This window comes from Saimiri boliviensis, chromosome 3 (assembly GCF_048565385.1).
Source record: "Saimiri boliviensis isolate mSaiBol1 chromosome 3, mSaiBol1.pri, whole genome shotgun sequence".
NCBI classification, from domain to species: domain Eukaryota; kingdom Metazoa; phylum Chordata; class Mammalia; order Primates; family Cebidae; genus Saimiri; species Saimiri boliviensis.
In genome coordinates, this window is record NC_133451.1 from 15,172,311 (window position 1) to 15,200,055 (window position 27,745).

The 27,745-nt window shown below is 36.4% G+C and overlaps 1 protein-coding gene across 2 annotated transcripts in view; it reads right to left on the reverse strand.

The window, feature by feature from the left end:
• The window catches only part of TAPT1 (transmembrane anterior posterior transformation 1), a 69,335-nt gene that overhangs the window by 23,701 nt on the left and 17,889 nt on the right, over positions 1–27,745 (reverse strand). For both annotated transcript variants that reach the window (XM_039468451.2, XM_074395924.1), the window contains 5 exons: positions 18,270–18,388; positions 7,045–7,207; positions 3,834–3,969; positions 2,339–2,436; positions 2,093–2,162 (listed from right to left, as the gene is read on the reverse strand). In XM_039468451.2, coding sequence (XP_039324385.1) covers positions 2,093–2,162; positions 2,339–2,436; positions 3,834–3,969; positions 7,045–7,207; positions 18,270–18,388 — 586 coding nt within the window. The remainder of the gene's footprint in view (positions 1–2,092; positions 2,163–2,338; positions 2,437–3,833; positions 3,970–7,044; positions 7,208–18,269; positions 18,389–27,745) is intronic.

Sequence of the window (27,745 nt, forward strand, 5' to 3'; positions counted from 1 at the left end):
CTAGTATGAACGAAGCTGCCATAATAAGTCTTGCATAAGTTCTACTGAGAAAATATGTTCTCAGAGCTGAAATATAGGGCAGGTGAACAGTTAACTGTATAAGAAATGGCCAAAAACTTTTCCAGAGCAGCTGTAACACTTTACACAGACACCATCGATGCATGAGAGTGCCAGTTACTCCATATCTTCACTAACTTGTGGCACTATCAGGCTACATGAGCAGTCATTCTGGAGGGTGTGCAGTGCTACTCATTATGGCTTTACTTTGTATTTCTCCAATGACACTTTCCCTAATAATGCTGAACAGCTTTTCATGAGCTTATTGGACATTTACAGATTTTTCTTTTGTGAAATGTCTGTTCAAGTCTTTTCCCCATTTTAAAACTGGATTGTCCTTTCATTATTGATTGGTAGAATTTCTTATATATTCAGAAAAAAAATCCCGTCAGATATACGCATCTCAAATCTTTTCTCTCAGTACTGTGCCTTGCCTTTTCACTTTTAAAATTTTATAAACATACATTTTAATTTTGAAGAAGTCCAGTTTCTCTCTTTTGTTTTATAGTTAGTACTTTTTGGGTGGTCTTTAAAAATGTTTGCCTAGACCAAGAATGTGAATAAATTATCTTGTATTTTGTTCTAGCAGTTTTATAATTTTAGCATTTATGTTTAGGGTTAGGAACCACTAAGAATTAATCTTCTCAGGCAGGGGAAGTCCCAAAGTTCTTTTTTTAAATCTTTACTCAACTGTTCCAGCATTACTTGTTGAAAAACTCTTCTCACTAAATTTTAATTCGTTTTAGAAAATATATTTTTTATTGAAATGTTATTTTTGTAAGCATGTAATATTTTTATTAAAACTTCAGTCTTAATTTTAAATATGGTGAATAGCGAGAGACATAATCCATATAAATAAACTCCTCTGAGATCATCACTACTTTCTTTTCTTTTTTTTTTTAGATGGAATTTCGCTCTTGTCACTGGCTAGAGTGACAAGAGTGAAACTTTTATCACTATGGTGCAATCTCGACTCACTGCAACCTCTGCCTCCCAGATTCAAGCAATTCTCTTGCCTGTCTCCCGAGTAGCTGGGATTACAGGCGTCCACTACCACACCTGGCTTATTTTGGTATTTTTAGTACAGAAGAGGTTTTACCATATTGGCCAGGCTGGTCTCGAATTCCTGACTCAGGTGATCCACCTGCCTCAGCTGCCCAAAGTGCTGAGATTACAAGTGTGAGCTACCACACCCAGCTGTCACCATACTTTTTAAAGTGTGCAAAAGGGTCCCAAGACCAAAAAGTCTGACAAATGCTGCTTTGGATGAGTTATGTGTGCTCTTATCTATGATCAGCCTGCACACCTCCCCTGTGACATACTTCACCAAGCCACGTTCCTTTATGAGTCCTCTCTATCCTACATCTGTCTAAATTCATGCTAAAACACCATCATTTTTTCATGACTAGTGCAACTGTCACCATGGCAAAAGAGACAGATAATGTCTTCATATTCCTGTGAAGACACTTTTGACTTGGAGCCCTCCCTGGCAGAGCCTCTGGGACTGTTCTTGAGGGCTCCATGATCCACCACACTTCGCTGCTCTGGCTTTCAAAACTATGTAAGATAGCAACTCTAGGCACAAATTTTGTGCCTTCACACTTTGTAGGATTAGAACGAAGGCAGTAAACTTAGCCAAAAAAGCTAAGGACCTACAGACAATCTTAGATTTACAGTCATAATTCTCCTAGAAGCTATGTGATTGTGGGGAAGTCAAATTATTTCCTCGTGTTTCAGTTTTCATATCTATAAAATGAATAACACCACCCATTTCAGAGAAATTTCCAGATTATTAAGAAGCTTCTCTAAGTATGGAATTGTGCTACACGAATGCTTCTAATTTTTTATCTCAAACATCTTGTGATTACAGTAACCAAAGATGATAATAAAACCTAGTCAAGATGTTGATAGCATAAGAGATGGTAAAATTTAAGTTGAAGAAAGAGTGGCCCAGAGAAAATGTGCCATCAGGATTTTGGAATGAACTGCAAAATAATACTGCACAGGACTGCAAGTAGAATCTAAGTGTACATACCGCTATTTGACATTTGAAAGAGATTGTTCTTTTCAAACTTCTTGAAAACACTTCCTTTAATTTCAACAAACTGAAACAGTAAACAGAAATACCATCTTTATCATTATAAGAGTTTAAAAACTGGACTTGTTAACTGTAAAATTTCCAAGAGAATAACATATAGAACAAAGAATTTTATCCCACCCAGAGTATTGCAGCTGAAATGCCCGTATAACTTCAAAAATATAAAATAAATCTCATACTTACATTATTAGACATCATGATAGTAAGCAAAGACTTGTTGTGTGAGTTAAAAGCTACATTAAGAGTTGTTGCTTGAACCATTATAAGAATCGCATGCAAAACTAATAGAAGGTCAAGGAAAAACTTGAATTTGCCTTCATATTATTACTGATAAACTATAATATTTTGAAAGTGAATAACAGAGAAAGAAAATGATGTTTTCTAAATAATCTTACATAAGTATTTATTATCTTAATAATTTGCCTATTAGCTATAGTTGATATAAATTTGACAGGATCTGTGCAATCCACATGAAACAAACCAAAGTAGAAAGTACCTCTAAACATTCATTTATTTAGACCATGAATCCTTTGGAACAGGGTTGTTTTGTTCTTTCTGTATCTCTGGCACTTGACACAGTACTCAGGAAATAGGCCCTCAAAAAAGTTTGTTAAGTAAATGGAATAAATTATGGTAAATACTGAAAAAAGAGACTTAGAAATACACATTCTGAATTAAGATAATATGCATTCTAAAAAAGACAGCAAGAAGTGATTTTCTTCCCTAGTTCTTTGGAAAATGTAGAATGTAGGGCAGTAAGAAATATCTGATAATTAAAATGTCACTCTTACAGAGACAGGAATTTAAGGCAGTAAGAAATACCTGATAATTAAGATCCTTCTTCGTATATCATTTTGAAGATATCCATAAACTGCAGAATTCTATTTATATTACATACAGCATAGTTAATTTGTAACTAAGAGTGGTAACTGCTTTACTCCATTAACACTGGAACAAGCTTTTACCCTCACAGGCATTTTCCCACTTAGTTCTTTAACTTTCCAAGTATTAACCCAATTTTTTTCGAATGTCATTCTTTTACACGTAGGAAAAAAAAAATGTGGCACATTCTTGTGAATGAGTCCGGACTTCACATGGAACTTAAGAGCAGAAATGTGTGTATAAATATGTATGAGTACACACAAACATGTACACTGCTTATATAGTAAAGCATTTACTCTCTAATAGAAAAGCTTTAAGCCAGGGATGAATACGCAAACACACAAAACCAGCGAAACTCCTCCCAACCAATTTCACATTTTACTTTTAGACAAATTCTATGCATTTTAAGCCCAAGGTTATAAAAAAGAATTCCCAGATTTAAAGATAACTTCAAGAAAAAAATCTACTAAGTATGAAAAAGTTATATAGACCTATGTAAATGTTAAGGCATGTATAAAAATACTACTTTTTTATTATAAAATTCTGCCTTATAATCAGTTACAATGAAAATAGAACTGTTTTCCAGCAGCTCAAAGAGTAATGCATATATGAGGCTCCTTAAATTAATTACAATTATTATGACAACCAATTTACCAAAAGAACGCACATGTTTCACATTAATCTTCAGGATAAACACATTATCTATCTATCTTTAAATCTATGAAATGGCTAACCAAATAAAATAAGGTAGACTATGCATTAACTGTTGAAATTTCCAGCAAGTCTATAAGGATACAGACATAGAGAACAGCCATGAAAAAGTGAGGAATCACCCCAATGTGGGCTCTTTTTCTTTCTTTAGGCTCTGTTGCTGTCCAATAGAGAGCATCTAAGATATCTTGTCCAAATGATGAAAAAAGACGATCAGCTACCTAAAAAAAAAAAAAAAAAAAAAAAAAAAAATATATATATATATATATATATATATATATATATATATACACGCACACATATATTTTGGTAACATGTTTCTTAATATTCCATTTGAATACGTAACTAAAATTGAGATACAGTTCAAATCCTAGTTGAAGGTAACCTAAAGAAGAGTGAGGATCTTTGTTTACTATTCATTCACATTTCTTTTTCTTTTTTTTTTTTTTGGAGACAGAGTCTTGCTCTGTTGTCAGGTACCAGGCTGGAGTGCAGTGGCACAATCTTGGCTCACTGTAACCTCGGCCTCCTGGGTTAAAGCAATTCTCCTGCCTCAGCCTCTCGAGTAGCTGGGACTACAGGCACATGCCACCATGCCCAGCTAATTTTTGTATTTTTAGTAGAGACGGGGTTTCACCATGTTGGCTAGGATGGTCTTGATCTCTTGACCTTGTGATCCATCTGCCTCGGCCTCCCAAAGTGCTGGGATTACAGGCATGAGCCACCATGCCTGGCCACATTTCTTTATTCTTTAACAAACAGTAAGTGCTCAAATAGAATTTAAATTAGAATGTCTATTTAGCTATGTTGGTAATAAAGAAAGTCTTAAATAGTGGTAAAAATAGGGGTGGGCAAAAATAAAAGGAATCAAAATCGTGGTGCCTCTGGTTTTAGCACTTTGATTCAAACTCAGGATTCAAACTTAGGACAAATATATCATTTGACCTACTCATGTCTAATATTTGTAAACAATGGTAACTGTATTTTTTTTTTGTTTGTTTATTATATGGAATAAAACATGCAGATTTACTTCCCAACCACATTTTCAAGTATCAATCTCCTTGAATACAGTATAGCAAGTAAAAAGTGACACATAAAAGAGAGAAAAGGAGGGGATGACATTCAGGATTCAATCTAAATGCCACATCCTACAGAGGCCTTTCCCAGACCATCCAATCTCTTGTGGCTTCTATGGTCTCTACTGCCTTAGTCTGTTCTTTTTCATCATATGATTTATCATTTCTTAATATCTCCTTGTTTATTGCCTGGCTTTCATCTGTAGAATATAAGCGCCATGAGAACAGGCTGGTTCACCTGTGAGTCTTCAGGGTCTAAGTTGCTTGGCATGCAGGAAGTGTCCACTAAAGATCTGCCGAATGATTAACAGCTACCATTTAGGGAGCTCCTAGCATAAGCCTGATATTGTGCTAAATCCTTTTTATGTGGCGTCTATTTAATCCTCATAATCTCATATCTCCACTTTACAGATAAGAAAATGAGGATTAGAGATATTCAGCAACAGTAACTGTGTCCAGGATAACCAGGTAATAAAGGAAGGAGCTAGGATTTGGTCAGAATGGTTTGCCTCTAGACTACAGACTGGACTCCTATCCACTATGTTTAAGCCACATCATCAATTACAGTCTACAATGTGAATATGTATATAAATCATTTTAATCAGCAATTCACAGATCCTGCTTCTTGGCCTATTTTTCTAGTGACAATAATAATACTAGCTTGACAGGGCTTTGTAAGATGGGGCAGGGAAAAGCCCTCGCACTCTCCAATCTCCAAAGATGGAAAGCCTACGAAGGAGAGACTAGTAGGACAGCGGTGCAAAGAGCAAGGCAGAAAGCAGAGGGGAACAGGGAATGAGGCCTAGGGCCTTTCTATGAGAAGGAAGGGAGAACAAGATGAGCTATTCTGTTTCAGAAGAGCTTTGTCCCCATCCACCCCTAGGCAACCTACTTGGTTGGGCAAAGCAAGTGTATGGACAGCGAGTCTAGAATCAGGAAGCTGGTTTTAAAACATCTTCGTCTTTAATTTAGGAGGTACTCAGACGGCTAGAGCTCTGTGGCTTCTGTGAAGAGATGGGGGGCCCTTGTCTACCACAGCAACGCAGCTTCAGAGTAGACAGGCCAGCAGCCCCCACCCCATCTGTCCTCTCACTAGAAGAAATATCTTCATGCCTAATTAAAAAGATAAATAGACCTTATTTGTAACCTTCCCAAAATAAAATAGAAAAATGCAATTTGGAATCTCTTTCTTTTTTTTAAGATGAAGTCTCGCTCTGTTACCGAGGCTGGAGTGCAGTGGGGCAATTTCGGCTCACTATAACCTCCTCCTCCAGGATTCATGCGATTCTCCTGCCTCATCCTCGTGAGTAGCTTGGATTACAGGCACACACCATCACACCAGGCTAATTTTTGTATTTTTAGTAGAGATGAGATTTCGCCATATTGGCCAGTCTAGTCTCAAACTCCTGACCTCAGGTGATCTGCCTGCCTCAGCCTCCCAAAGTGCTGGGATTACAGGGGTAAGCCACCGTGCCTGGCTTGCAATTTGAATTTCAAAATGTATTATATAACTTAGGGTAGCTTACTATTTAAAAAAACTTATGAATATTTGGCTTATAACGCAAAGCTTTTTTTTTTTTTTTTTTTTTTTTTTGGTAAAGTGAATGTATATCAGCTCAACTTATTTTCTGTATAAATGCAGATTTTCATAAGCTGAATGCTTTAAAGAGAGACATATTGTACTAAAAACATTAAGTACTCACAAAAATTAGGAACTTATGCTTGTCCGCTCTATGTAAAGGTTTCAAAGCAATTTAAAATGTGTATTTGCTATAGCAACCATATACATAATCATAACATTTTACTTCACAATCTTTAAAGTTCTAGCATGGGTTCCTAATGAGTTTATGAAACTAATTTCCTAGCACTTGACAATTTGCATACTCAAGGGTTACTGTTTCTAAAATGTCTGGGCAGCAAGAATGTTTCCAGCCTACCTGAGGACACGCCATGCCTGCGGGCTTGCCAACAGAGGTGTACCCTGGACCAGCAGCATGGGCCCTACCTCCTTAGAAACATAGATTCTCCAGACCCAGCTCAGATCTCCTAAATCAGAATCCATGTTTAACAACAGCCCCCAGGTGATGGTAGCACAGTAAAGGCCAGAAGCGCCATAACTAGAGTTAGTAGGGCATTCTTGACTCTCAGATTCCTTTAGAATTGGAAGACTTGAAGATGAGTGCCCTGGTCAGGCCAGTGCAGGGTAAGGGAGGTCCTTACCTCTAGCATGTTGTAGATGATGTAGAGCTTGATGACAGACTGCCCCCTTATCAGGTGGTACATCATGGAGTAGTCAACATAGTGCATCATAAAATAGCAGATTACCAAAATGACACCCTTCAAAATGTCACACACCTGGGCAGGCTGAAGCAAACGCCTGTCCCTGAAACATACAAGAAGTAATAAAATATAAGTTTTACTTTGTACGTTCTCACAAAAACAATAATCTTTATTGGATATACACTGGCATACAAAGGTAAAAATGAGAATTATGTTGATCTTTAAAAACGTCAAACAAGGGAAGTTAAACTAAATAACTACTCAACAATGTAAACTTTTCTGTCTAAGTACAGAATATAAAGATTTTAAGTGAGAATTACTATTAGAAATTGGCAATCTTAACAAATGAATGTGGAGGGCAGATATCTACCAATAGGGTACTTTTGAGCAACAGATTTCTACTGTTACTGCATAAACCTTTAACCTAATCATTAATCCCTGCATGTAGCCTGCTGGATCAGCCCTTTTCACACAATGTTACATTCTATGCATACTGCTCTGCAGCTTGTACTTTATTTAACAGCATAATATTCCATATAAGTTCATCAGGAACTCCTTTTTATGAGCAGTGTTCCACTATGTGAATGAACCACAGTTTATTTAACGTACCCCTAACAGATTTCTAGTCTTTGGCAATTATAAGCCACAATGCAATTTACATGCCATGTCTCATATATGAAAGTATATCTGTAGGACAAATTCCTGAAATTGGAGTATCAAAGTTATAGTCACTTGAAATTTTGACAGAAACAGCTGAGCTGCCCTCTGCACAGCGTGCAGTTTATAACTCAACTAGCAATGTCACAACAAAGCCTGTAGCCCAGGGCATTGATACAGTTTGATCAATTTTTGGATCTTTGCCAGTCTCATTGGTGAAAAATGGTACACAGTGTAGATTCAACATTAATTTCTATTGTTAGGAAACTAAACATCTTTCCACATATTTAGCAGTTATTTACATTTCAGGTGAACACTCCCTTCCTATCTTTTTTGTACTGGTTTATAGGACAGTTTTTGTATTACATGTTAGTCCCCTGTGACTTCAACTGAAATATTTTTTTCATAACTAATATGAGCAGAAGAATCACTCCTTACTTCTGAGGTTAGAGTATAAGGAGCTAAATCTAAATTGTGAAAGGAACCATTTTAACAAGAGAATGCAAAAAATACATTAGAAAAAAAGAAATTTAAGATTTAAAATTCATGTGGAAAGAATGGGAAAGATAGGTTCTCTCTGCCTGTCACAGGCTGATTCCTCAGGACAGAAAATGCTGTCTCTTGTTTTGGCAGATTTATGCATAGTGCAATCAATACAACAGCCCAGGTATTTTCTTTAGGAGTTGTAGAATCTCTTCATTTCTACCAGTTGTGACAATGTTCTAAGCAACAACACAGGGGTGGGCTCATTTACTAATTGGCCACTGGCCGTCTGAGCCACCTATGTATTTGATATTCCTTGGCTACATATTCTTTAGAATTCTTTCCTAATGCTTTTCCTCCAGTGATCTTTGCAGAGTTTAACAAGGAATTTGTAAGTCTTCGACACTGTTACCTGAGACATTACTTTATAAGGTCACAATGATGCCATACCAATTCTGTGAGCTGTTGTTACAGAACCTCATTCTTGTTTTCTACAATGTGCATTGTACAGTGTTTTCAGCTAGATATGAATTTGGCTGATCTGTTTACAGACAGAATCTAAAATATTGCAGAAGTTCTGAAAACAGGCAAATTCTGTGAAGACTGTTGAGAGAGGGCTAAAGGTGGCTGGAAATATATTGGACTAGACCAATGAGCCTAAATGAGAGGGAGGTCAGAATTTATCTAAGTCAGATCACGTAACTTCAGATGGGTATGAAAAGACAAGTAAAATTATTCTTAGCAGTTGAAGTTAGGGCTTTGGGAAAAATTGCATCAAGGACAAAGTTCATCGACCTCTATCATTATTTCTCTTTCACCATGACTTTCTTTTATCCAGTGCTGTTCCTCTCTCTCCCACAGGAGAGACCTTTTTCTTTCCAGGGAACAAAGAATGCCCTTCATCTCCTAACTCCCAACCAACCAGCCTAGGGCACAGATCTCTGCGAAGGGCTACTTGAATATCAAGGTAATTTCTTGCCCCCATCCCTACAAGTCTGAAGATGGAAGACCTATTATATTTGCCAAGAATTGGATCTTGGTCACTAAAACATATTTCTCATTCAAACACTGAGAAGAGGAGACATTTTGAATACTTGTGAGCTCCTGGCCTTGGTGTGACTGTCTCTACTTGGGTGGCAGGGAACAACTGGTGAGCCGTGAGCCACCAGCTCCCACTCAGAAGTGTGGCACAGCTCAGCATATAATCAAAGTCACACATCACCAATAGTCATGAGCTTTTGTGTTTAAAAACTGTAAGTTATGTTTATGAATTAAATAAAAGGATAGGAACTAAAAGTAGGGTAGTATTAATTTATATTAATTACCAAAATTAATTTTGATAACTAATTAAAATAGAAAACTACATTTAGAGCTTTTGGTCCTAGATGGCATCTATTTAGTTGAGTGATCTCAGTCAAAACAATTTTTTTTTAAGAAACAAAGGCTTTTAAGTATATATCCAAATGTGTTTCTTTACGTACATATTTCAAACCAAAGAACAATGTGTTAGTATATTAACGAAGGAATAGTATATTTAATACAAGCCGTAGTTAGAAATTAGATCTATCAAACATTGGAAAGTCATATCCCAAAATAATATAATACAACAATTTTGAACCAAGCTGATAAGTTAACAGAAAAGTTGTATAAACACCTAATGCTACAATTCAGTTACTATGTGGCAGTTCTAGACACTCCACATATATTCCTTTTAGTGTTCACAATAATCCCATTTGATCATCTCAGTTTTACAAATGAGCCAAGGGAGAGTCAGGAACATGCCTGTGGTTGTACAGACTAAGTTCCCACATGGTGCAGCCAGGATGGAAACCTGGCAATCAGGCTCTAGAAAGGCATGCTCTTCAGAACCATCTGCATTCCAGAGTTTTAAAAACAGAACTTCTAAACTTACAGGAATCAACATCTCAGAACCTATTATCTTTCCATAAAATTTAATACTGCATAATTTATCACTGTACTGTGATCTCTTCTTTAAAAAATGCTGTTTAAAAAAACAAACCTACCTATCATTTGGTCTTTATTTCTAAATATGAATTCAAAAAAAACCTCAAAAAACAAACAAAAAAACCCCCAAAAACCTATATATGTATATGATATACACATATTGAATTCACTGCTTTCTGTGCACCCCCTGCTCTAGTGAAAATGTTCCATTGCTAACATCATATTTGGTTGCTGCAGGGATGACTGTGATTTTCAAAACTAAGGAATATTATTCAAATAAATAATACAAGCAGCAGAATTTTTAAAAAACAAGGTCTTGTTTTCATATAAATGTCCTTGTTAATAAAAAAGAAAAGCTGCCAAAGAAAAAATTGTTTCTAAGAAAAAATTGTTTTTTTTTAAGATGTGGGATCTTAAAAGACAGCTGTATGTGTACCACAGCCTCTTACCAAGAGAAGACCTAACCTCATAAATAAGTTTACCTGGTTAAAACAACTTGAACCAATCAGTGTATTTGTTCCTTCTCTGCCAGGATATTTTTAGATGACTATCTGATAAGCACTTCAACCTACCTAAGAAGCTTATCCAAGGCCCTGGCATTCAACCCTGAATTGGCTTTTGAAAAATATTTTCATTGTAAAGTTCTTAGAAATGGCTAAGTGGTGGTTACTGGCAATTCATCTTGCAAATGATGAAAATCCCACATGAAAGCATAAATTAGTGAAACATAATGTTGGGCAAAGTGAAAAACCCACTAATCTAATTTGCAGGTTTTGGTGTATGTTATCACACAAGTCATATTACATCAAATATTTAACAGAACTTAAACATTTTTCAAAATAATACATTTAACAGAATTATTTTAAAATTTTCTAGTAAAACCACCCTTAGGGAAACCAAATTCTCTACATTTCTTAATTTTACTTTTTATTCATACAAATATTTCCATTTCCATTGTATTTTTAGCAACTGTACAATTTTATATTGTACAATTTAAAAATTAGAGTATCTCTAGTTGCTTTGAAGGGCTCACAGGTTTATAGAAACTGAATTATACAGTAGAGAAAGAAGATCAAGAGTAAGCTTTTTCTCCTACTCTTTAGTGGAAGATAATATGCTAACTATGACTAAAGTAAAATCTGGTAGTGGACAGAAAGATCAAGAAGGAAGACATGGCACCAAAAATGAGCAAGAAAAATGGGAAAATCCCTGCACAGTTACTTCGAATCAGTGTTGAAACATGCCAGAGTATTAGCATGAGTCATTTCATTAGAAAATATATAGACTAGATCTCTCACTCTCTCACTCAATATTTTCAGCCATTTGTGGTATAATTGAAAGAGTGAAGAAACACAAGCACTGATGAAATAAAAATGTAAAATATTGACTATGGTTTTATTTTTGAAAGTGAAGTCCTTTTATAATTTTAAAGTAAACTGGAATAAAGTAGTGAAATCAAGATGTTTTCCTGAATTAGAAAATTAAGTATTTTTGATCTTAAGTTTGACTGACATGTAACAAAAAATAAATATGTAACAAAAACAGAATGATTAAAAACTATTTCTTAAACTTTAATTTCAAACTATACTAGAAAATAAATGTTTTTTCTTCATTATTTGTAGTAAAGCAAAATAAAACCTGCTTATATGGAAGGAATTAAGCTCAGCCAAATTCTGTGGCATTGGGAATGAAGTATTTGCTAAGTCTAAGTTAACATAGGTAAAGATCATTTTTGAGCGGATTTTCATGTTAGGTGAAATCACAATCAAATCCTTCACAAAGAAATGTGGACAAAGCTTTAAGATCAAGTAAAGATGCTATTTTAAAAAGGATAAGGATCCACATTTTCTTCAATATGTTTCTATCTCCTAATGGCTATGTCTGCCTATCCTGTTTACTTTTGCATTTAATTAATGTCAATTTGGCCAAGAGTATAGAAGGAAAAATCAGGGTTTACTCACCACAAGGAGTCCCTGTGCCACCACATTCCATTCTATAAAGGAAGTGAAAGTGCTCCTCCCTTCGGTCTGATTTACGAGAGAGAAAGAAAGAGAGAAGGTTGTAATGTTGCTACGCTACTTAGAGCTCCATGGTGAGGAAACGGGACAACAAAGACTTTCTAATAATAACAAATATATTGCTCTCAACAAATAAGCCACATAGATCAGCCCTGGTAAAAGGAAGTAAAAGGCAATTTGTTTCCCCACAGAAAATTACCAAGAGCTCTCCCTACATGTGCTACAGTGGTGGCATCAATCACTTAGGCCAAAACCAAGGCTTAATTTTGTTTAAAAAGAGAAAAATCTATTATAACATATAGGTGAAGTTAATTTTGGGTAGAACTATTTCAAAAGAGGTAAGGCATATGCAGGAAACTCAAAGGTTAAGAAACTCCCAAGCATTTAAAATTCTTAATTGTGGGAGACAGGAGGTCTTCCATGGGATAAACTCTCAAAAGAAAATCATACTGTTGCCTCTTAAACAAGAAAAACAAAATCCTGTGAAGACTCACGTGAGAGTTATGCCTAAAGCTGAGGCAAGGGGTTAGAACATTTGCTCACACATATTTTACTTACTCTAATAGTAAACAACAAAAACCAAAAAACACTCCGGCATTTATTACTTAAGCCTGTTGAACTCACTAATCACTTTCTAAAATGTTTCAGTAAAATTTTTTCAACAATAACTCAGTTCTTGGTACCCAACTATATCATTTTTCTCTATAATCTTTAACTTTTAACTCACATGACTAAGAATTCTAAAGCACAAAATAAGGTCTCAAATTTTATAATAGTGGGTTCACAAAAATGCCAGGCAAATCAAACTTACATAATTAACTGTTTGTCATATAACTCTACAAGTAAATTTGGAAAAATGATGTTTGGTACTCCTAACATAATACAGAACAGTCTGCTTTTCTAAAAAACCAAATTCTATCATTCTTCCAAGGAACAGATACTTCATATAATAAATCAAAACTTAGTTCTGGGCCGGGCACGGTGGCTCAAGCCTGTAATCCCAGCACTTTGGGAGGCCGAGGCAGGTGGATCACGAGGTCGAGAGATCGAGACCATCCTGGTCCACAAGGTGAAACCCCGTCTCTACTAAAAATACAGAAAGTTAGCTGGGCATGGTGGTGCGTGCCTGTAATCCCAGCTACTTAGGAGGCTGAGGCAGGAGAATTGCCTGAGCCCAGGAGGCGGAGGTTGTGGTGAGCCGAGATCGCGCCATTGCACTCCAGCCTGGGTAACAAGAGCGAAACTCCGTCTCAAAAAAAAAAAAAAAAAAACTTAGTTCTGTTTTACATGTCATGAATCATTAAAAAGATTATCCTAGTTCAAGAAGTTTCTCAAATGATTTCTAAAATGACACTACTCTTACCTGGGAAAGAGGGAAGATATACATAAATGAATCTGCTTTTGAAGAATTTAGATGCATTTTCTATTTTTTTTTTTAAAGTCTACAACAAAATATTTAGGGGCAAAGATTTTTCAAGGTTGTTAATTCATCAGAAACAATTTCAAGAAGTATTCTTGAGATCACTGAGAACAGACATAAACTTTTAGGGAGGCAGTGCATCCTTGGCAAACAACACACACAAATATGACTCCAGATAATTATCCTGACAACATCTTATAATGAACAGTACTTTATAACAGGGTCAAAGTCAGCAAAACACCCTGCTGGATGAACAAACATGATGAAGGCTGAATTTACTTAAGGAACTGTAGAACCACCCTTGTTCTCAGCCTTAGTGAAGGGACAGGGTCGTTATTTACTTAAGTCAAAAACCATGGCAAGTTTGCAGAAGATCTAGAAATAGGTTAAAATATTAAGCTATGAAGCAGAGAACATGGGGGTCTCTCTGTAAAAGCCTCTCACAAATGCTGTACAAGAAGTAAATCTGTAAACAGATGAGGTGAGAACACTGATCTCAAATGTAAAAAGAAGGCAATAACATTACCTTGTTATTCATGTGATATTGAACCGAACAGTTCTAGAGACTGCAAAGAGTTAGTGTTTTCATGTCAGCATCGTGATTAATTTGATAAACAGACTGTTTCCTCCCTTTTGTGAAAACAATTTCAAAGAACAAAGAAACTAGGAAGACAGTAAGTTTTTTATGGAAAGGAGATTGAAATACAGGAGAGTGAAAAAAAGGAAGTATTACTTAATGTATTGCAATCAACTTCTTTGCCAGTCTATTTTATTTCTCCTTATTCCTTTGAAAAAAATAAAGTCAGACTGAAGGAAAGAGCACTTTTTGCTTGCTGAAAAGGATGGATCATGACATCACTACAGGCAAGACAAATCAAATAATCTTTAATGGAAGTAGAAAACACGGGAAGAAAAGCTATAAGAAGGCAGAATCTGGCTATTTCTAAATAATCATTTGGTAAATCTAAAAAATATTTTTATATTCCTAAATTATTTGAAAGGTCTTAGACTTAAAATTAGGAATAACTTTAATATAGCTTTGATCTTATCAAATATTTCAACTTTTGTGACTTTTTAATGCTCAAAGAGATATTTTCTAAATTGCTCAAAGAAAATAAAATTACAACGTATATTACTATAAGCACAAATTACTCAATTTTAACAAAGCATACTTAAGGCACTAAGACATTAAGGCAGTATTTTCATATTCTGTGTAACTTGGCTTATTCTCAAAGCATTTAAAATTGTTGAAACTCTGTTTCATTTAAACTTTAAATGAAAATTTAAATTTCGTTTAAACTCCTATCATTTAAAATTGCTGAAACTGTTATATAATTTTAACTGCATTTCATGTTTTTATACGTATAAGTATTAGCGATAACATGAAATTATTTTTTCAGTTAATCCAAAGCAGAAATAGTAAGAACTGTTTGCAGAGGAAATCCTCAATGGAGTCTTAAATAGTGTAACAGGCTGCCCTCTAGTGTCATTTTAGCTATAAAACTTTGAAAATAGAAAACATCTTATTTTCAAATACTACTCAAACTAATTTAGATTCAAAGTATTTCAAACTAATGTAAGAAAGCAATCATCTTATATGCTACAAAAAAATCTTAAAATATCTGAAAAAGGTTGGAGCTAGGGATCATTAACCATTCATAAAAGTAAATAGTGGCAGAGGATTTAAGATGTCCCAGCTCCCTGCAACACCTTTTAGTTTCCAAAACAAACACTTTAAGACATTTTTGTTTTTGAGACAGAGTCTTGCTCTGTCATCCAGGATGGAATGCAGTGGTACAATTATAGCTCATGGTGGCCTCGAATTCCTGGGCTAAAGGAATCCTCCCACCTCAGCCTCCCAAGTAGCTGGGACTACATGTGTCTGCCACCACACCCGGGTAATTTTTTAAATTTTTTTTGTAGAGACAGGGTCTCATTATGTTGCCCAGGCTAGTCTAAACTCCTGACCTCAAGCTGCCCTCCCACCTCGGCCTCCCAAAGTTCTGGGATGACAGGTGTGTACCACCGTGCTGGTCTAGAAAAGACTCTTCTGATGCTATTTTATGTGCCCTGTTCCCCCATGTAACAGGAGTTACACAGAAATGAACTGAGTGCAGCACAGTTTTAGATGTCTGTATAATATAATGCGATGGATCTTCAAATAAGTGTCCCCAAAGAGAGACCCTTGGGATCACTGGCAAATCACCACTGTTACTTAGTATACCTCATATCTGTACTAACCAATGCCCAAAGAAGGAACCACTCCAAGAGGAAGATAGTCATTAGCTTATCTATCATTTTAATGTTTTACCACACTGTGCCAACAGCCACTGAGAACATGACATGTCTTTGAAAGCCATCCACATAAAGATGGCTAGAGCATGAACTTGCCCCATATTGTTGATCAAAGAATAACTAAAAAGTAATGTAGCTCATAATGTAGATGTGAAAAGCCTTATATAGTATTAGCTATTCTCTTTCTTTACTTGAGACAGGGTCTCATTTCATTGCCCAGGCTGGAGTGCAGTGGCGTAATCATGGCTCACCGCAGTCTTGACTTCTCAAGGGTCAAGTGATTCTTCAACCTCTCAGCCTCTGGAGTAGCTGGGATCACAGACATGTGCCACCATGTCTGCCTAATTTTTTGTTATTTTTTATAAAGATAAGGTCTTAATATTTTGCCCAGGCTGGTCTTGAACTCCTGGCCTCTAGCGATCCTCTTACCTTGGCCTCCCAAAGTGCTGAGATTACAGGCATCAGGCATCATACCCAGCAATATTAGTAATTTTATGTCACGTGTTCTACTTGACTTTATCTAAATGTTCATGTGTCTATTCACTTTATGTAGTTCCAAATAAAGATGTATATTTAGTAATGTTATTTTAGATTGTCTTCTGAAAATGGTCTTCTGAAAATGAACTAAAATGCCATGGTATTATGAAGCTCCTAATAGTGATAAAGGAAAATAGTTTATTGTGGTTAGGCTTTGTTAGTATTAATGTGCCATGCTTTTAGAATACATTTAAAAAGGTTTGTTAGTAATAAGGCCTTCTTAAAACTTCTCCTAAAGGAATAAAACATGTACTAGAAATACCTTAAAGCAAATGACTAAATTCCTGTAACTATCATGCCATTTGATTAACTTGTGATTAATAAAATATGTAGCATTAATCCACTGTTATCCTGGAAGGCAAGTAAATTACAGAATAGAACATATAACAATGACAGGAGCTGAATTTTAAAAATCATTTTACTCCATGTAACCTTGCAAAACAAGAATTCTCAATCCCTTCATAACGTGATCATCATAATCATTAAATTATTCCAATTTACACTAGGAGGAATTTCTATCAAAATGGATTAAGTCTTATTTTTAAAACGACTATATGTGTTACTAAATATTAAGTATATGCTCATTTACGACTTTAAAAAAGCATCTCCCATGGCTTTAGTCTTTTTAAAAAAAACATGTAATTGTGCACATTGATCACTAACTTTTAACTCAATTGCTATGGCTAAATTATTTTATTAATTATATATTTTATATACTATGGAACAGTCACCATAGTTCAATGAAGTCTCACAAATTATTGTCTATTTTAGAATTTTCCCAGAATGTAATGTATTTAGAAAAGTGATGCAAGTCAGAAATGTAACCTGGACATCTCTGCTAAGAACTAAATAAAAATGTTGCAAAGAGTGACTATATACAGAATAGAGACACACTGGCATAACTATACAAAGAAAGAAAACTGTAAAAGCCAAACTTCCTTTTAACCTCTAGAACAATAAAGCATGAAGCTTCATGTAAGCTTAACACCTTCACCTTACTATTCTCAGTTTTGGTAGAGAAGAAAAAGAAGAAAACTGATTATCTGCTTCGGTCTACTATGAGCCAGGTACTATGCTAGCTATTATTTTAACATCTTCCAATCTTTGTGGTAAAAGATGCTGAGCTCTCAACAATCCCCTTTGCCTGAGGGGGAAGCACACTTAGAGAAGTCAGGCAGTTGCACACAGCTCACAAGCTAGTCAATGTTGGGTCGGGCTGTCTGATCTTCCCAGAGGGCACAATGATCCCTAAGAGTTTTTCCACTCTCAGGGATCAGAGTCTTGTTTACTACCAGTAACTAAGGCTCCACAGACCATTATAACAATGATTCTCAAATGAAATGGAGGAGGAACCCTTGTAGTAAGAGCTCCTGAGGAGACTCCTTTACCACTCCAGCCTAGAACCCTGTCCTTTCTACAGATGATGCCTAAGAGGACCACAGCCTTTGCGGAAATAAAAGCGTAGGTGAGTTAGGAACATGGTAAGTAGGTCTTTGACTCTGAGTCACAGGTCCTTTCTACACTGCTATACAGCCTCTAGCATTAACATTATTTTACTGGCTACAGCAAAGTTTTGGTTCAAAACAATTCTGGAAAAAAAAAGCATATAAAAAGTATAATATTATATAAACATACTATATAATATCCATCAAAAAGATAAACAATATTTTATGCATGAAGGGCCAAAGTGGGTATGAAACTGTATAAATTATCCTTACTCTACAACCATCACAAGTATTAAAAATAATGAAATACTATACATTTACAATAGTTAATTATTTTAAACTTACCTTAAGCCATAGCAAGGCAAAGTGAGGAGCCTGAATAGTGCCAGGAAAACTCTTAAAGGAAGCAGGGTGAACACATACAAAAACGCATCCAGGCACAGAAAGATTCCAAAAACCATCAGCTGAATTTTAACAAGGAGAGAAGAAAAAAAAAGTATTTTAAAAATACTTGTAGATGAAAATTTTGAAAAATCAGAATTTCTAAACATTATAAAAACTTAAGTTCTTAAAACTTAGCCCTGGGAATAACAAATTAATAGTTCTACTCTTCAAAGAGTGAGTCTGTACTTTACAGAGCCTTTGGTTTACCACTCACAGAAGAAATTACTCAAAAACAAGTTGCTCTGGACCATAGTTAACGGCACATCATCTGATGTGGCTTTCTGAGTACTTCCTCAAGCTCTAAAGATATTATAGAAAAATCTTTATTTTTCATAATTTTGCTATTCCTATTTAGAGTGCTTCATTGATGGGAGAGAGTGGAATATATATTGGGTTACAATACTGTTTATGTTAAAAATATGCAAATTAATCACTAACTTTAACACAATTTCATATGCACTGAAACTTGCTGCACTCAGAAGGCATTATTCTTAATCCCAGGACCAGCCTCTTAGTGTTTATTATTTTTCCTTCTTTCTTGAGTACTTGCCATATCCTTTCTTTCTGTGGTAACATTACACACTCTTACTTAAGTTTAGGACTATATTTCACAGAAGGAGGGTGAAGTCTTTTGATGACTGGTCAAGTAGCCACCCCAAGGTTAACAAACGCAGCTATTCATTTTAAGAGTGGTGAGTTTCTGTATGTCTGACACATAAATACGGTATGATACATATGCCCTCACCACAGCACTCCATGTATCTTTAATCAACAAAGTACCCTACCACCACAGATTAGTTAAAATTCACACCGTTACAGGCTGAACTGTGTACCCTATCCAGTTCCTATGTTGATACCTCAGAATACAACCGTGCTGAGACAGTGCCTTTAAAGAGGTAATTTAAGTTTAAAAAGAAAAAAAGGTCATTTAGGGTGGGCCCTAATCCAATATACTGGAGTCTTTATAAAAGAGGAAATTTGGACACAAGCATAGACAGAGGAAAGATGATATGAAGACTGAGGGAGAAGGCGGCCATCTGAAAGCCAAGAAGAAGCCTCAGAAGAAAACTACCCCACTGACACTTGATCGCAGACTTCCAACTTCCAGAACTGCAAGATAATAAATATCTGTTGTTTAAACCACCCGGTTTATGGTACTTTGTCATGGCAGCCCTAGTCAACTAATACACACATCTTTAAATGAAAGAATACATTTTTATTAATTTTGGATAAAAATATCTTAAAAATATGCTATACATTATATGCCACATTTTAAAATCTGTATAGCCCCTTTTTTGTTTTCATCACTTTAGACTTATTATAAACAGCAATAAAATTATGATGCTAAACTACTACATGTTGTATATTAGCGCAGAGTCCCAATGTTGAATGTTTTCTGTCTTACACACAAAGCAGTGCAGCAGGAAGCTGTGCAAGGTCCATGTCGAGTTCATGGTCCTCTTCTATCACTCTCCTGTCACTGAGAAGTCTTTCCTTCCTTGTGAGTGAACTGCTGGTTCAGTGCTGAGGGCAGAAACTGCTAGAAATCCAATTCCCCAGAAGGAAGGTTAATGTGTATGCAGGATGCTGAGAGGGAGAGTGTGTGGTTGTCTTTCTCACTCAGGATGAACATATTATTCATTCTACCAACATCTATGAAACTGGTAATATGGCCAAGTAACATGCTCAGACCAGTAGGCACAAAGACAAATAGAACATCAGCCAGTAGTTCCTGTCCTCAGTAAGCTTATTCAGATTTGAGTGCAAGAAACACCAGCAGGGCCAGGTACAGTGGCACACACCTGTAACCCCAACACTTTGGGACATCAAGGCAGAAGGATTGCTTGAGTCCAAGAGTTCGAGACCAGCCTGGGCAATGCGGTAAAACCCCATCCCTACTAAAAACACAAAAATTAGCTGGGTGTGGCGGCAGACACCTGTAGTCCCAGTTAGTCTGGAGACTGAGGCGGGAGGATCGCCAGAGCCTGGGAGGCAGAGGCTGCCGTGAGCCGAGATCATGCCACTGCACTCCAGCCTGGGCGACAGAGCAAAAAAAGAAAAGAAACACCAGCAGGTAGGCCAGTACACTGTCAAACAGCTGCCATGTCAGACCTGGTACACAGGAAACAAGAGGCCCAAAGGCCAAACTAACTTGGAGAGAGTCAGAAAAAGTCCACAGGAGAGGAGGCCCTTGAAAGACATCTGAGAAGATGAGGGCTGTATGCTACGCAGAAAGGGTGGACTGGGCGGAAGTGGGTGCAGAGGCAGGAAGAGGAAGGGAGCTTTCCAGGTAAGAGAAGCATGTGTGGGAATGCAGAGGCGGAAAGCAATCACAAAGACAAATACCCTCTCCTAAAAATAAAAAGCACAGCCATCTTTCTCTGGCTTGGAGGAATGTGTATTAGTATTGTTTATGGTAAACAACAGCAACACAAGTCTAATAGGCCTTCCCTTTCACATGTTAAAGCAGTCACGTAAACTCGGTGGACAAGGCAATGGTCTGCTCACACTTCTGGCCCCGTGACTGTCAGTCCTGGCCCGTGACTATGTTAGACCTCCACATTAGAATGGAAGGAAACAAGTGGCTGCAATCTAAAGAAATTTCAAACGGGTGAAAAGAAATCATTCACGTGTGTGAGAATACACAATACAAAAGAAAAGCCACAGAAATGCTTTTCAGAGTTTGGAAACGTGACTCAATTAAGGTACCTATTGTTCTAATGTTATGCTTCCTCATAAAACACAGTATTCTTTGAAATTCCTTACATATGAAAATAAGAATTTCCTTAAAAAGTAAACAAGGTGTAATCCTGAAAACATTTACCCTGAAGGATATAAGGAAACTCATGTTGTGTGTAGTGTGAGCCTGACTCCATGCAGGAGGATTTTATACTTGTATAACTCACTGAATTTACACGATGACCCAGGAAGTTTAAGGCACTGTGCAAAGAAGTCTCTTGTGTTTGAGGTATTCGAGGTGTGGAGGTAAGCACTTACTACTTAGCCCTCCTAACAGCTCTCTGAGATAGCTATTAACATCACTGCTTGACACAAAACATTATCAGGCTCTGAAGGCCAAATGTTTGCCCAAGGCCTTGGGATTCAAGTTCCAGTCAGGCCCTATATACTCCCTCTTTGAAAAAATTTTAGCAAAGCGAAAAGATCTTCCTATTTTTACAAGGCATAAGAGTTAAGGCAGCTTCTTTGTGCTAACTTGTCTTGCCAATTTGCCTAGTATCGTTAAAAATGCAGGAATAATAGGAATTTAATGAATCAAACTTATAAAAGACAAACATTGTACATATTTAGATTTATTGCTAGCTCTAAAAATGTTATCAAGAATTAAAAGCTTTGAATATACATTATTAATGAGAATGTGTACTTTTACAACTTCAATTAATCTATACTGTAGCTTGGTAAAATAGGTAATTACTATTTCCTTCTTATTTGGACCAAATAACTATAATGTATTGAAGCACTCTTAAATAATGGCTAATAAAAATTTCCCCTTAAACACACAAGGTGTCATAAAAAAGAATGAGATCCTTCATTTGCAAAAACATGGCTAAAACTGGTGGCTATTATGCTAAGTGAAATAAGCCAAGCAGCATGTTCTCACTTATTCCTGAGTTCTAAAGATCAAAACAATTGAACTCATGGAAACAGAGTAGACGAATGGTTACCAGAGGCTGGGAAGGGTGGTGGGGGTGGGGATAGTTAATGAGTGCAAAAAAAAAAAAAAAAAAAAAAACCAAAGAAAACCAGAGTATTTGACAGCATAACACGGTGACTATAGTCAATAATAACTTAACTGTACATTTTAAAACAACTAAAAGAGTAAAAATGGATTGTTTGTGACACAACCGATAAATGCTTAAGGGGATGGATACCCCATTTTATATGATGTAATTATTATGCATTGCATATCTGTATCAAAACATCTCATGTAGCCCATAAATACATACACCTACTATGTAATCACAAAAATTAAGATAAAAATTAAAACAAAAAAATATACAAGGTGTGACTATAAAGTAATGAATTGGTACCATATGCCATTCAAAAATTTCCTGCCCTGCTTTAAATGCCATTTGAAATTTCAAAATAGACACAATGTTGTGATTGAAATGAAAGCAGAACAGTAATTCTGGACTATGACAGTTTAAAGAGGTAACAATCTTTCCTATTAGTTGACACCCACACCTTGCACATCAGCTCATCACTCTCTTCCCATTTTCCCATTTTTTCTTCCTCAGTCCTCCTATTCCAGTCTCATCTCACCTTATCTAACTTGACATGTATCAAACCTTTATAGGGAAAACTTATAATGAATACCTCAACTCCTTAAACTGGTAATTACACATATAACACAAATCAGAAAAGCAAAATATGGCAAAGTACCAAAACATAATGAAAATATTTCAAGAAGAAATGACACTAGAATATGAGACTTTTAGCTGTTTTCCATTCTGTGATTGACAAGCATTTCCCAGGGATGGAAGATAAAATGCTACACAAAGCCTTCCATGAAAACCTTTCCAGGGCTTATTCTCAGATTTGTACCTTTATCCCGCCCTCAATCATTTTATTGAACAACTCTTATGTGGCAGAGACTGTGACAGATGAATAAAATATATGTTCCCTTCTTTAGCAAGGTAAAAGTCTTGTAAAGAAGCTCATTGTCCAAACAAGAGGATCAAATTTTGACCAAAATCCACAGTTAGAAACATACTTTACAATGCAATTCACTATGCACAGGTTCGTAAACACACTAAAAAAAAAAAAAAGAAAAGCTTCATGAAAGTAATACTTCCCTTCTACAAAATACAGGCTATTTTCTATTTTCCTCATAAAAAGAAACAATGCTGCTGCTCTCACTAAATTTGTGATCCACTAAAAAGTGGCAACTCAGCCTGAAAATCAGGTCCCAGATAGGCAGCCAGGTTGAAATTCAGTTCCCTCCTAGGCAGCTTCCAAGGCAGGGAAGACAGTTCAGTTCAAACTGACTACAGAAAGCTTTGCACAAGAGTTTATGGGTGGGAACACACTGGGAAGTTCTTTGTATAAAACTGAATTAAAAGTATTGAGTTACAAACCACAGATATACAATTTTAAATATTCTCTAAAATTCATTCTCAGCAGAGACTTACCAAAATGTACATGTTTCAAGATAATCTGCTTAATTATTAATCTTCGGAGACCTCTTTAAAATAAAAAATTGTAAGTGAAAACAATCAAAGGACAGAAATGTTCCAGCCTCTCTGTCTCTGAGAGATCTTGTCTGGAAGGACTTGAGAAGCCTTCTACAGGTTCTGGGCAATGCAACCAGGCACTGGCCAGGTACTGGGCTTGGGGCCCGCCTCTGCGTGGCTGCAGCCCAGTACCACCCACACGCTGCAGTGAGACAAGAAGTTGGCCTGGGTTATTGAGTGGTAGAGGCAGAGCCAGGACTTCACTCAGTCTGTAGAAAACTGAAACACTATTTCTACTAATGACACTTTCATTCATCCTTCTAGTCTCACTCACCACTGGATTTACCATTATACATATTTTTAAATAAGGTGTAACATAAGCTCTTAACAACTGAACTTTAATGTTAAGGAAATTACAAAATCAAAATTATCCTGTGACATTGTAAGTAAACAAAATATTCACTTGTGAAAATTTCTACAACCTGCTCTTATCATATTTGTATTGAACCTACTAGTATTGCTCTTAGCATTTGAAAAATACCTGTCTCAAAAGAAACAGACAAATAAAAATGCCAGCCTCTTTCTGTGGGGAATGAGACAGGGTTTCTTCACCTTTAAAAAAAAAAACAAAACTACGTTTCTCTTTGACAAAAATCTCCTGCCCTTCTTTTAGCACCATTTGAAATTTCAAAATGAATGAAATATTATGGCTAAAATGAAAGAAGCATAACAATTCTGCAATATACCTCCTTGAATTACACTAACCATCTTCTGGAAATTCTGAATACCATTTCCTCCACCACAACCACCAAATATCACCTGCTAGTAGAGGATCGCTGGTCTGAAGTGTAGAAAATAGGAGTAAAGAGGCCTAGTTTCGGTTTTACAAAGCTTTTGCTAAAGCTCTGGATCTACTCCTGTAAAAGCAGAGACCATATCTTGCTTCACACTGCACTGGGAGGAAAGACATCTTCTCTTGGGAAGTCACAACCCAGTGAGCTTGACACAAACCATGCAGTAAGTGCCAGATGAATGATGTGCTCTAGAAACACAGGTGATGAGCTTAGGTCTGTAAAGTGTGTGTGTTTTGGGGTGGGGGAAAAGAGGTATGCACACCACAGGGAAGGAGGAGCAAGAGATAGCAGGGATGTCCCACAAAGGAAAGATGGGCACTAGATTTTGCCAGGTAGTGTAAAGAGGACAGAATTCCAAACAAAGGGAAGAATGCACAGGTGCAATGTGAGCAGCCTCCTGACATAACCATTACACAAGAGGCATAAAAATCGTGTTCAGTTCATTGCTAATGAGCTCAAATTGTATTATTCTTAGATTCCAAGGTATCCTTGTCCTTTCATTGTTTTCACTTACAGCTTTTTGTTTTAAAGAGGTACCTGAAGATGATTAATTAAACAGAAGATTATTTTAAAACATGTACTTTTGATAAATCTCTGCTGAGAATGAAGAAGTTCTCAATAAACCTACATGTAGGGATCAATTAGGAGTAGAATGTCCAGGGGAACAGGATATCAACAAGAATACAAATGACTGAAAGTAATTACTGCAGATTCAAGGTCATCCCTACAATAAAATCATTTTAATCATCTAACTTAAAAAATTCATGCCCCAGCAAGTCTATACTCTAGTAGATGGCTAACAAAGGGATTACCATGAGCCAGGTTCTCTTATGATAAGGTTACATAAGCACATGTAGCCATGGAAAAGAAATGAATTGAAGATTTTAATTTGTAGGACTATGCACATAGAATGATCTTGAGACTTTCTTGCTTCTCGTATTTGCAATCCATGTTGAATATTGTTATATTCTAAGCACATGACCAACATTAACTTACTTAATCCTCACAACAACCCACCAGATAGGAACTATTATTTTGCTTGCTGTAGACAGGGCTTAGACAGTGTTGCAGCACTCCTGCTGAGGGGCTGGAATGATGCAGCAAGGCGGGAGTGTCCTCAGGGTCCCAGGGCAAGGCTGAGCATTACCTAAGGAACAGAAGTCTTAGCTGCTGCTCTAGGCTCTGATCCTACACCTTTTACATAGGATCAGATTGACCTTCTCGGAAGTGGTCAGCACACAGCACCACAGCAGGCTGCACTGAGCAGAGGGGACAGTTCAGAAGGAGAAAAACTATCACTGAATGATCACAGCAGCTTGATACAGGACAACGGAAAGACACGGAAGGGAGATTTAAGACTGTTTCCAAAGCTGAAATGAGAGAAATAAGTGATCGATTCACAAAGATAAACATGGTTGCACCGTGCCAAGTTCAAAAATTATCTTTTAAATACATCAATAAACTTGGTAGAGGCCTAAAGGCTTTGCTCACACATGCCCAACCTCCCCCGAGAAAATTAAGAATGATAAGACAGTTGCAGAAAGAACGTGGAAGCTGTGGTCATCACCACCACAAGCAGGGTGTGACAGGCCTCAGAGAGAAGGGGAGAAGCACCAGCCAAGGCTGCTGAGATTCTGAGACGTGTGGATCCCCACTGGCTTTCCTGCTTCTCAGCAGCCACGCTGGGGCTGGGGGTGGGATGGGGTAGGGAATCTGCACAAGAGTGTGTCACCAGCAAGAGCTGCGTCACGAGAAGAATTTAGAGGGATGATTCTCTAAACATGTTTTCATGAAATTAGAAACTGAGTAGGATGGACAAGAAAACACTGCCACAAATATTGGTCTAAGTACTCTCTATTAGTTTCACAATGAAAGCCCAGGAATGTTTTACTGAAATAAAGAAAAAACAAGTCATTATATTTTCTTAACATATACCTCAAACTGACACACAACAAAAAGGCTTTATATGACATTTTAAGTCCATTCATTTGAAATGAACTTTTGGATAATTTTTTCCTAAATGTTAGCCCCGCCATGACCCTCAAAAAGGCAAAACTAAGTTACCCTACTAGACATTTAAATCTTCCCATTTGTCCTCACCATTCCTCATAGACAAACTCATTCAATGAATAATGCGCTATTAGACCTCTTGAGACGACCTAGGTCCAACCTTCCAATCATAGATGAAGAAAGTAAAACTCAAGAGAGGTTTGATGCCTTGATCAGGCCTCAGCTATTACAAACAGACCCAAGATAAGAAGCTAAGGTTGTTGATGCTTGATCACAAATAATTCCCCTGTATGACAGTAACCCTCTTCCCCTTCAACAGTAATAGTCTATGCCTAGTAATAATAATAAATCAATACTTACACTTTGAATCTGACAATTGAAGGCTTATAAAAACTTGCTTGCTACATTCATAAGAACACTAAGTAGTTCCATTTAAGACTAAGTAGTTGAATTTAATTTTTAGAAAACTATTAAATAACCATAATGTACAAGGCATGGTAAAAATAAAATAATGACCTGCCAAAAAGCACAGAATTACAAAAGAAAAGTCAGGCTTCATGATAATCACAACATACATCTGACATATTTAATACAAGGAATAAATATTTCGAGGTGGAATAAATAAATCATAGATTTTAATCTGCAGAATTAAATTATATAATTGTAGAATTAAATTAGATTTTTAATTGTAGAATTAAATTATATATTAACTATATTCGTAGAAGGATCTTGAGCTCTCCTTGCTTGTTTCATTTCTAGTCCATGTTGAATATAACTATACGAATTTTCCAAAAGGGAAGTTCTGAGGGATGGCTAACCCTATCACCATTCTCAGTTCTTTTCTGTATGTTCGAAAAGCATAATATTCACTGTCCTAGTCTCCTCTGCAGCTGGAGATGGCTATGTAACTCAGTTTGGACAATAAGACAGAAATGGAAGTATTCCAGGCTGCATAAGTTTTCTGGGAAAACTTTCAATTCTTTATAAAAGGCATAGTCAAAAAAGGTGGCAAAGCCCACCCATTTCTTTCTGTTTATAATGCAGATGTAATGCTGAGGTTGCAGCTATAGTCTTTCTACTAGAAGATAACAAGCAAGAGGACCCAAAGCCAATTTGCCAAGGATGGTAAAATAGAAAGATGAAAAGGCCTTGGGTTCATGACAGCTTCATTAATCTGCTGGAACAATTGAGACCTCTTTTTTTCTAGACTTGTTAAAAACAAAATAGTTTCCTACTTGTTTAAACCGCTGTTAACCAGCTTTTCTGGTCTATACAGTTAAGCATTCCTAAGAAAAACATATTTAATAATCTCCTTCCACAG